Raw genomic sequence first — 10,300 nt, 5'->3', positions numbered from 1 at the left:
TGCTCATCCCACATCCAACCTCAGCAGCACCATTTTGGTCCTTCACTACATACTCATATTAACATGATTTCTTCCCAAGAATGAGAGCTAATGTAAAAAACAAATACTGTTAAGGAAGAAATAAAAGAAGAAAGGAATTAGCCCAAAATGACGAGTTCTATACAGATTAAAATAACTTCCATCAGGAGAAGAAAGAATTCTTTTATTATTTTCATGTTGGCCCCTGTGGGAATAATTTAAAGGCCAAGTGCCTGGGCAGGGCTGTGCTGCAGCCTGTGGGGATGGGATGGGATGGGATGGGATGGGATGGGATGGGATGGGATAGGGATAGGGATGGGATAATGGGATGGGATGGGATGGGATGGGATAATGGGACGGGATGGGATGGGATGGGGATGGGGATAGGATGGGATAATGGGATGGGATAATGGGATGGGATGGGATAATGGGATGGGATGGGATGGGATGGGATGGGGTAGGGATAGGGATAGGGATGGGATGGGATGGGGCTGTCCCTCTCCTTTGCAGAGCTGGGGTTCTTCTGGCAGTGGCTTCCCCTGCCCAGGAGCTTTGTGCAAACAGACAAAGGGGGCCCTGGGCCCTGGCCAGGGTGATGTGGTGACACTGGACTGGTGACATTCCCCACTGCTGCACATGCCCAGCTCCTGACTGCAACTGGCATGGCAAAATAACTCAGGATTCAGGGCTGGGAGAGGCCATTCCAGCTGGTATTTGCCTTGACAAGATGAGCCAGCTCTTTGTCTCCATTTCATGCAGAATCTCTGACTTCCACACTCGATTTAGGCTTCCTTCTTCTTGGAGTAAGTGACACAGGCAGCACCATGGGCTGGCAAACTCCTGGCATGAAGAACAGGCTCCAGGCCCCTGACAAGCTTGTCCAGCACAGCCTGTTCTGTCAGCAGGCACCAGTTCTGGAGCCCTGTGTGATTTCCCTTGGCAAATTGTCACTTACAGTAAAACACCATGGAAAATTCAAATTAAAAAGAAAATAATTCAAGTGAGGTGGTGCATCCACAGGAGGCCCAGTCTCAGGAGAGCTGACCATCAGTCCTGACAACACTGTGGTGCAGCTTCCCATAAATATTGATGTATAAATACCTGATTTGGACCACGATTTCAGCCCCCTCCCCAAGCCCAGCACCCAGAAGTTGAAGGCTGGCCAGCAATGTGTCACAAGCTGTCAAAGTCCACTGTCCCCTGAGCAGAATTGATCCCTCCTGCCCTGGTCACCTGGTCTCTGGCCATGGGCAGGGCACACGTGTCCTCGGGGCCAGCCCGCGCTGGCACAGTGAACTGGTTATACTGGGAGCTTCAGCCTCACTCAGACGCCCCAAAAGCAGCAGCTGGGGCTGCCAGGAGATGAGGGCTGCTCGTGTGGCTCAAAACTGAGTTCGTTACAGGTCATTGGCTTCTTCAGGCGGCTGCTTGGCGAAACCAAGGCAGTGCTGCCACAGCAGGACCTACTCCTCTGCTGGCTGGAGCCCCTCCAGGGCTGGTGCTGGTGGCCTGGTGGGTGGCAGGGACTGCAAGGCTGGAAAACAAGACAGGACAGGTCAGTCCTTGCTGTGGGCAGCCCTGCTGACCCTCCCCAGTGCTGCCAGGCCTGGGGGCACAATCCCTCCCCATTCCCCTCCCCACTGGGAGCACCGGTCCCAGTCAGACCCTCCTGCCCCACGTCCAGCACCCACGGGGGTCACTCTGAGCCCACCGGGTTGGGCAGGGATGAGGAGGGTCGAGGTTTCACTGTGGTTGGTGCATGGAATCAACATCCCCGCTCATGATCAGAATGGGATTTGTGCCCTGGCTGTTCCAGGAGCACATTTATGGCCAGCCTGCTAAACACCTTCAATTTGAGACCTCACAACCCTCCCTGGTGGCTGCAGTGACAACAGACAGGTCAGAGCAGCTGAGGGGCTTGGCAAGAGGCAGGTGCTGCCCTCAGTGCCTGGACTGAGCTGATTTACTGCTCCCAAACCCAGCCCTGAGCCCAGGCACAGCCTCCCCTCGGGTTTTGTGCCCCATTGTCCCCTCCCAGGCCTCACCTTCGCGGCAGGTGGGTCCCGTGTGGCCGTGCAGGCACTGGCACTGCCCGTTCCTGGCGTTGCAGTAGGAGCTGCTGGGGGCACACTGGCATGCCAGGCTGCACTCGGGGCCGAACTGGGTGGGCTGGCACTCTGCAGAGGGAACAGAGCTGCTCAGGCGTGCGGGAATTCAGGACATCCCTCTGTCCTGGACTGCCCAAACCCCTGCCAGAGAGAGACCCTGGCACAGACCCCAAGACACCTGTGACTTTGATTGTGACCCATGGAAAAAGCAATTACCAACCTTAGATGAGGATCTGCAAGCCACGAAAGTCTAAGTAGAATAATAGTTAGTTTGTCACAGGGTGAAAAAATAGATTTTTGGGGGTTTTAGAATGGGGGTTTGGAGATTGTTTATCCAACAGGTGGTTGTTTCATTGGTTTCATGTGAATTGTTTTGACTTAATGACCAATCAGTGCCAAGCTGTATCACAGCTCTGGAAGGAGTCATGAGTTTTCATTATTATCTTTTTAGCCTTCTGTAAGTATCCATATAACATAACATAACATAACATAACATAACATAACATAACATAACATAACATAATTTTCTTACTATATAACATAATTTTAAACTATATATTATAATATAGATTTCTTATTATATAATGTAAATTTCATATTATATTATATTATATTATATTATATTATATTATATTATATTATATTATATTATATTATATTATATTATATTATATTATATTATATTATATTATATTATATTATATTATATTACATTATATTATATTATATTTTTAAAAATGAAAATAAAATTTTTAAAATAACAAATTAAAATTAAAGATTTAAAATTGATATATTAAAGATATAATAAAGCTATAATATAAAATAATGGATTAAAATAAAATAAACATAAAATAATTGAAATAGAAAAGCAAAATAGAAAAATAAAAAATAAAATAAAATATATAATATAATAAAATAATAATAAAAAAAAAATCTGAGAACATGGAGACAGATTCATCACTCCTCCCTTCATCTGGGAACCCCCCAAATGCAATATGCCACTGCCCCTCTCGCCCTGTGAGGTGACACACACCAGAAAAAAGCCTCTCCCAGCTCCCTGGGAGCAAACCCCCCATCACACAGCCCCTTCCTCCCCTGCCCAGCTGGGCTCAGCTCACCTGCAGCACAGCTGGGGCCGGTTCTGCCCGGCGGGCACAGGCAGCGCCCGCTCACCGGGTCACAGGGGACATCGCTGGGGCAGTCACAGAGATGCTGGCACCCCTCTCCGTACGTCCCTTCCTTGCAGCCTGTGTGAGACACAGAATCCAGCCACAGGATCCAGCCCCTGCCCTGTGTGTCTGGCCCTTGGGATGCCCTCAGGAAGGGCGAGGAGGAGGATGGAGGTACCTGTGTGACAGCGCTCGCCCCGCAGCCCCGGGGGACAGCGGCAGCGCCCGGTGACGGGGTCACATCCTGCGCCATGCTCGCAGTCACAGCGCTGCTGGCAGCCCTCTCCGTGGAACCCTGGGGGACAGCCTGCGACGGGAGAAGCTCATTAGAGAGGGGGTGAGTGGAAATCTGCAGCAGAGCCTCGGACAGCCCAGCAGGGAGGAGCACAGAGCCCGACTTGTGCCCAAATTGTGCCTGAATTGTGCCCAGCTTGTGCCCAACTTGTGCCCGGATTGTGCTCAAATTGTGCCCAGCTTGTGACCAAATTGTGCCCAAATTGTGCCCAAATTGTGCCTGACTTTTGCCCGACTTGTGCCTGACTTGTGCCAAACTTGTGCCCAAATTGTGTCCAGCTTGTGCCTGACTTTTGCCCAGCTTGTGCCCGAATTGTGCCCAACTTGTGCCCAGCTTGTGCCCGACTTGTGCCAAACTTGTGCACAAATTGTGCCTGACTAGGGCCCAACTTGTGCCCGGCTTGTGCCTGACTTGTGCCTGATGTGCACCTGACTTGTTCCTGACTAGTGCCCAAATTGTGCCCGACTTGTACCTGACTCGTGCCTGAATTGTGCCCAAATTGTGCCTGATTTGTGCCCAAATTGTGCCCGAATTGTGCCCAGCCCTCCAAGCCCCACATTTAGCCCCACGGGGTTTGCTCAGTGCCCAGCACCCAGCACTCACTGTGCTCGCAGAGGGGCCCGTAGTGGCCGTGGGGACAGCGGCAGGTGCCCGTGGCTGGGTGGCAGGTGGCGTTGTGCAGGCAGGGGCAGCGCAGCTGGCAGGAGGCACCGAAGCTTCCTGGAGGGCATTCTGTGGGCAGAGGGAGAGGCAGAGCTGCTCAGCATCCCCACAACTGAGCTCCAGAGGGCTGGGCTAAGGCAGGGCTGCCACAGGTGTGCTGACAGAAAGTGGACACAGGATGTAATCAGACAGGATCTGATTGTGGAACTTATAGGATTGGGGCCAGGGTTACCTGATTCACAAGATTTTCCCGTCCACCCCGGGGCACAGGAGCAGGAGCCATCGGCAGGGTGGCAGAGCCCCCCGTTGTGGCAGGAGCAGCGCTGCTGGCAGCCCGGCCCGTAGCGGTTCTTCTCACAGCCTGCAGGGCCAGAGGAGCAGCGGTGGGCACAGTGTCACAGACGTGTTTTATGGAAAATCCTTTCATTAGGATCTTTTTCCCCTGAGAAGCTGAGAGGCCTCAGAAATGAAACGTAAGCAATAATTATCTGCTGCTGTGCAATGCAATAGGTGGATCTGTGATTGGTCTCATGTGGTTGATTTTAATTAATGGCCGATCACAGTCAGCTGGCTCGGACTCTCTGGTCAGTCACAAGATTTTTTTATCATTCCATTCCTTTCTATTCTTTGCTAGCCTTCTGATTAAATCCTTTATTCTATTCTTTTAATATATATTATATTTTATTTTAATATAATATATATCATAAAATTATAAAATATAATATATGTATATATATAAAATATAATAGGAGAATTAATGCTAGAATGATTAACCAGGGTCCTCCCTCTATGACGCAAGCTTGCATCCGTACATTATTACCAAATCACCGACAAATCAAACAAGCAGAGTATTAAATATAAATAAATTAAAATAGAAATACTAACTAAAATATCTATTTAATATATAATATATATATATATAATATTATATTTTATATTATATAAAATATATATCATAAATCAGCCTTCTGAAACACGGAGTAAAGATTCTCATCTCTTCCCTCATCCTGGGACCCCTGCAAACACCACCACAGGCACAGGGAGCATGAGCAGGGATCTCAGGGCAAGGAAATAATTTCCTGCCCAGGATCTTTCCCAGCCTGACAGCCCTGATGGACAACACTTGCCTTGCTCACACGTGGGGCCAGCTCTGCCTGGAGGGCACACGCAGTCCCCAGTGACAGGGTGACAGGGGACACCGGCCCCACAGGGACACAGCCCCGCACAGTCCTGCCCGTAGCGGCCAGCGGGGCATCCTGGAGGGAGGAAAAACTCAATCAGGCCAAAGCAGGGCTGGGCAGGTGGGAGGTGGGACAGGGAAAGTTCTGCACAGCACTGGAGCTCAGTGATGGGAGGCAGAAGGGGTCTCCAGCCCTGCCCTGCTGTGCCATGGGATTATGGAATGGTTTGGGTTGGAAGAGAGCTTAAAGATCATCTGTTTTCAAACCCTTTTCCATGGGGACACCTCTCACTAAGCCAGGCTGCTCCAAGCCCTGCCCAGCCGTGGCTGTATAGCGATACAGCATCATGTGTCAGGAGAGATCACTTTATCATAAAATAAACAGAGCAGAAAAACATTTTCCATGGCTAAGGCAGACAGTAAACTGTCTGTCATAAACATCTTTTATGAAAAATCCTTTTCTTAGGATTTTTCCTCCTGAGAAGCTGAGAAGCCTCAGGAACAAAATGTAAACAGTGATTATCTGCTGCCGTGGAATGCAACAGGTGGAGCTGTGATTGGTCTCATGTGCTTGTTTCTAATTAATGGCCAATCACAGTCAGCTGGCTCGGACTCTCATTCCTTCTTTTTTATTCTTAGCTAGACTTCTCCTGAAATCCTTTCTTCTATTCTTTTGGTATAGTTTTAATATAATATATATCATAAAATAATAAATCAAGCCTTCTGAAACATGGAGTCAGATCCTCATCTCTTCCCTCATCCTCAGACCCCTGTGAACACCGTCACAATTGTCACCTGCAGGCAGGTGGGGACACAGGGCAAGGCACTGCTGACAAAGCACACAGGGAGCTTTTCCCAGGGGTCAGTCCTTGTTCTGCTCCTCATCCCTGTAGGGTCAGCAGCCTTTCTGCAGGCCAGATCTGCCTTTCCCACCCCTCATCCCCCCCCGAGGAGGCTCCCCTGCTTTGCCAGCCCCCGTGGCTGGGGCAGAGCTCACCGATGGCGCAGTCAGCCCCGATGAATCCCGCGGGGCAGTGGCACATCCCCGTGGCACTGTCACAGCGTCCCCCGTTCCTGCACCGGCACCGCCGCGCGCAGTCCCGGCCGTACCAGCCCGGAGAGCACTCTGAGGGGACAACAAACAGAGGTTACAAACACAGGGAGAAGGTCCAGACAGCCTGGGGAAACCCACCAGGTGGATGTGGATGGATGTTTCACCCAGGAGGAGGCAGAGTTTTCTGTCTGTGCCAGCCCCAAAGCACCCTGAACTCTCATACATGCGTCCCTCATGGCACTGGGATCTCAGGATGGCACAGCCAGCAAAGGGGAGCAGAGTGGTCCCCATACCAGCCCGGGGAAGGGGAAAACAAACACAAGGAGAAAGTCCAGATAGCCCAGGGATATCCACCAGGTGGATGTGCATGGATGTTTCACCCAGGAGAGTTCTGTCTGTGCCTGCTCCAAAGTGCCCAGAACTCACTCACTCACACACACACATATCCCTCGTGGCACTGGGATCTCAGGGTGGCACAGCCAGCACAGGGGATGCAGAGCAGGACTCACCCAGCTGGCAGGCAGGACCGTGGAAGCCAGGGGGACAGACACAGGCCCCGGTGACAGGGTGACATTCCTGGGTGGCTCCGGAGCACTGGCAGATCTGAGCACAGCCCTCCCCAAAGGTCCCAGGCAGGCAGGCTGTGAGGAGACAGGGCACCAAGGTGACTCAGGGGCCATCCCACCCCTCTCTGCAAGGCTTATTTTAAAACATTTTATTTTAAGCCGGGATTTGGAGAGCCTTTTATGGCAGTAAAATTCTCCGCCACCCAAAAAGCAACGGGACTCTCATGCAAAGGGGTCATTCACTCCAGGAAATACTTGGATTGAAAGGAAAGGCAAGTACTTAAAGGCATTAAATGCCTTTTGCTGTGCCAGCCCTTCCTGCCCTCGCATTTCTGCAGGCTCCACACGCAGACATAGCAAATTCACCACTGTCCTCTACGTAAAGAACATGCTCACACACCTCTGCCTCTTCCAGACTTGCTCCTACCCACAGGGGCTCATTTTAACAGTCATTTATTGCTAATCCTCTGGCTAAACACCCAGCTCTGCTTTCCCACTTGGCTCCCTCTGCCCTGCTAACATTCCACAGGCATGCACTTGGTGCCAGCCTGGGAGCTGCTCCTTGGCACAGCTCTGCTCTAGGGCTGCTTTTCCTCGTTTATCTGTAAGAGACTCGGGGGTGGCACGGTTGGGATGGATGGAGATGAGAGATTTTTGAAGTTAGGTCGTGGAATTTGGGGTTTATTGCAAAGGACCTGGGTGCAGGGCCCTGCTGGGAGCTGCCAGGCACAGCTCAGAGCAGGCCCTGAAGAGGAAGAAGTAAAGAGCAAGAAGGCAAGAGTGTGGTAAAGAGAGAATGAGAGAGTAAAAGAGAGGATCAGAGGGCGAGGTTCCCGTTACAATACAATCAATCTTCTTCTGGACTTGGAACTTGGGGTTTATTGCAAAGGGCCTGGGTGCAGGGCCCTGCTGGGAGATGCCAGGCACAGCTCAGAGCAGGCCTGAGAGAAGAGAGGGGCAGAAAGGATGAGAGGGAAAGAGCGTAAAAGGGTAAGAGAGCAAAAGCATAAGAGAGTAAAAAGGGGTAAGAGCGTAAAAGGCAAGAGCTAAGACTAAGAGAGCGAGGTTCTCATTATAATACAATAAATCTTCTGTGTTGGATGTTCTGATTTCTACTAACTAATCTAGTACAATATACAAATTTTATAGCATTTCTATATAGCTTATAAGAATCACTACATTACTATACTCTGTTACATTTTAAACCCTAAAAACTCCTCTTTGGACTTCTTCCGCTAAGCTGGTAGGGTCTGCTCTGACCCTTGGACCTGTCTGCAAGCAGAGGGTGTTGTTTCATCAAAAGGGGATTACCTTCAGCTGACTACACCATAGTTTTCCAGTTGTTCAGTAACTGAGGTATCTCAAAGCTTGCTTTCATTTCAATCTCACTTATAGCTTCAATATTCTCAAAATCTTTTGCCAAGCAACCACATTTACAAGGCTTCCCTGTTTCATCTCCCCCAACATTTATCTTTCTTTTCCCCCTTCTATTTTCTGCGGGAATGGCTTGGCCCACCCCGTTCCCAGGGCCTGCAGCAGGACCGTTCCCATCTCCGTACGTTTTTCACATCCAGAGCCGGTCAGTCCTGGCGGGCAGCCGCACTGGCCGGTGACGTGGTGGCAGGGCACTCCCAGGGGACAGCCACAGCGACTGGCACAGTCCTTCCCAAAGAAACCTGGCAGGCAGGCTGTGGGAAAACAAACAGTGGGATGTGAGCCTGCTGCTGGTAGAGTTCTGGAGAGTTTGAGGCTTTCTGTGCTGACCCCCCAAGAGAAAACTGCGTTTGACCTGAGGCCGTGGAGAAAGATTCGAAAATTGATTGATAGCACTGGGATTGAGGGTGTGGAGTTGGTTAGAATTGTGTGATATTACATGGTGGAAAACTTAGAGTTTGGGGTTTTAGAATATGGTAATAAATGTGGAGAAAGATGGGGGTTTTAGGGTGGAGGCTGCTCCTCCTTTTTCACCCTCTTCCTTCTTCTCTTCTTCACCTTCTTCCTTCCTCTCCATGGGTTTGGGTGGTATTTTGTAACTGGACAGAAAAGTCCATATTGCAGACACTGAGTGATTGGTTATTGGCTTAAAAGTGAAAATAATTGAGGTGTCATTTCTTAATTGAATAGTTTAGCTTTAAAAGACCTTCTAACAAGAGATAGTTGGCCATTTTTTGCCTTGCTAGTGAAGAACTGCAGAACTCACTGCTGTGAGTTAACATTGATAAATAGTAAACACCTGAGTCTGAATACGAACCACTGTCTCAAGTGCCTTCAATCTGACCTCAACAGAGGAAAAAAGGAGCTGAAAATGGACATTCTGCCTGGATTTAAGTTGTTGCTAATGCCTGGAAGCCATCAGAGCCTCCTCTGAGGGGCTCCTGCTCCAGTGCGAACCAGCCCAGCAGCATCTTGTGTCACAGCCTCAAAATATTTTGCCACAACTTGTAATTCTCATGAAAAACAAAGTTTTCCTCTTCCCAGGCTCTAGAACAGCTGATGTTTCCCTGTGTTTCCCTCACCCAGGGGTGCTCCTCACCTTTCTCACAGCGCCGGCCCCTCCAGCCCCGGGGGCAGTCACAGGCACCGGTGACGTGGTGGCACGAGACGTTGTCCCCACAGTCACAGAGCTGCTCACAGCGTGCCCCAAACAGCCCCTCCGGACAAGCTTCAGGGATGGGAACACAGCAGAGTTGCACAAAAAAAGTGACTTTTGGGGGCTTTTTCCCAGTGGTTCCACAGCTGACTGGGTCTTTCTCTTGTGCACACACAGGCAGGTTGAAATACAACCATGGGGAGCTGACAGGACCCTAGCTTGGTTCTTTTTAAAAAAACAACAGAATTTATATCTTTTGGGTGGGTTTCTTCATTAATTTATATTGGAGGAAATTACAGAAGTGCTTTAGACTGCCTGGTGCCCCGTGCTGCTGAGGCTGTGTGGGGTTCTGGGACTCCATGTGACAATGCTGAGAGGGAACACTGTCCCTGAGGATGTGGCAGGACCCAGCGAGGTGACTTAGAGTTTGGGGTTTTAGAATATAGTAGGAGGAGGAGGAAGCTGCTCTGGGCGTGCACCAGCACTTTCAGGACAGCCCTCAGATGACAGGAACAAGGTAGGGTGGAACTGGATGATCTTTAAGGTCCCTTCCCACCCAAACCCCTCCATGATTCGATGGGAGGAGGAAGGGCACAGCAAAACAGGGGCACAGCCAAAACCACAGCACTGCTACCTCCCTGCTGGCTGGAACCTGAA

At 50.1% G+C, this 10,300-nt stretch overlaps 1 protein-coding gene across 1 annotated transcript in view; it reads right to left on the bottom strand.

The window, feature by feature from the left end:
• Positions 1 to 545: 545 nt before the first annotated feature.
• MEGF6 (multiple EGF like domains 6) overlaps positions 546 to 10,300 on the bottom strand; it is a 91,757-nt gene continuing 82,002 nt past the window's right edge. Inside the window, exons 26-36 of the mRNA XM_058039354.1 lie at positions 9,587 to 9,715; positions 8,613 to 8,741; positions 6,997 to 7,128; positions 6,431 to 6,559; positions 5,381 to 5,509; positions 4,486 to 4,614; positions 4,194 to 4,322; positions 3,474 to 3,602; positions 3,245 to 3,373; positions 2,064 to 2,195; positions 546 to 1,552 (exon numbers count right to left, since the gene is read on the bottom strand). Coding sequence (XP_057895337.1) covers positions 1,482 to 1,552; positions 2,064 to 2,195; positions 3,245 to 3,373; positions 3,474 to 3,602; positions 4,194 to 4,322; positions 4,486 to 4,614; positions 5,381 to 5,509; positions 6,431 to 6,559; positions 6,997 to 7,128; positions 8,613 to 8,741; positions 9,587 to 9,715 — 1,367 coding nt within the window. The 3' untranslated portion in view covers positions 546 to 1,481. The remainder of the gene's footprint in view (positions 1,553 to 2,063; positions 2,196 to 3,244; positions 3,374 to 3,473; positions 3,603 to 4,193; positions 4,323 to 4,485; positions 4,615 to 5,380; positions 5,510 to 6,430; positions 6,560 to 6,996; positions 7,129 to 8,612; positions 8,742 to 9,586; positions 9,716 to 10,300) is intronic.

This window comes from Melospiza georgiana, chromosome 22 (genome assembly GCF_028018845.1).
Source record: "Melospiza georgiana isolate bMelGeo1 chromosome 22, bMelGeo1.pri, whole genome shotgun sequence".
NCBI lineage: Eukaryota > Metazoa > Chordata > Aves > Passeriformes > Passerellidae > Melospiza > Melospiza georgiana.
Note: the sequence above shows the minus strand (reverse complement) of the source record. Positions and strands in the feature narration are given on the sequence as shown.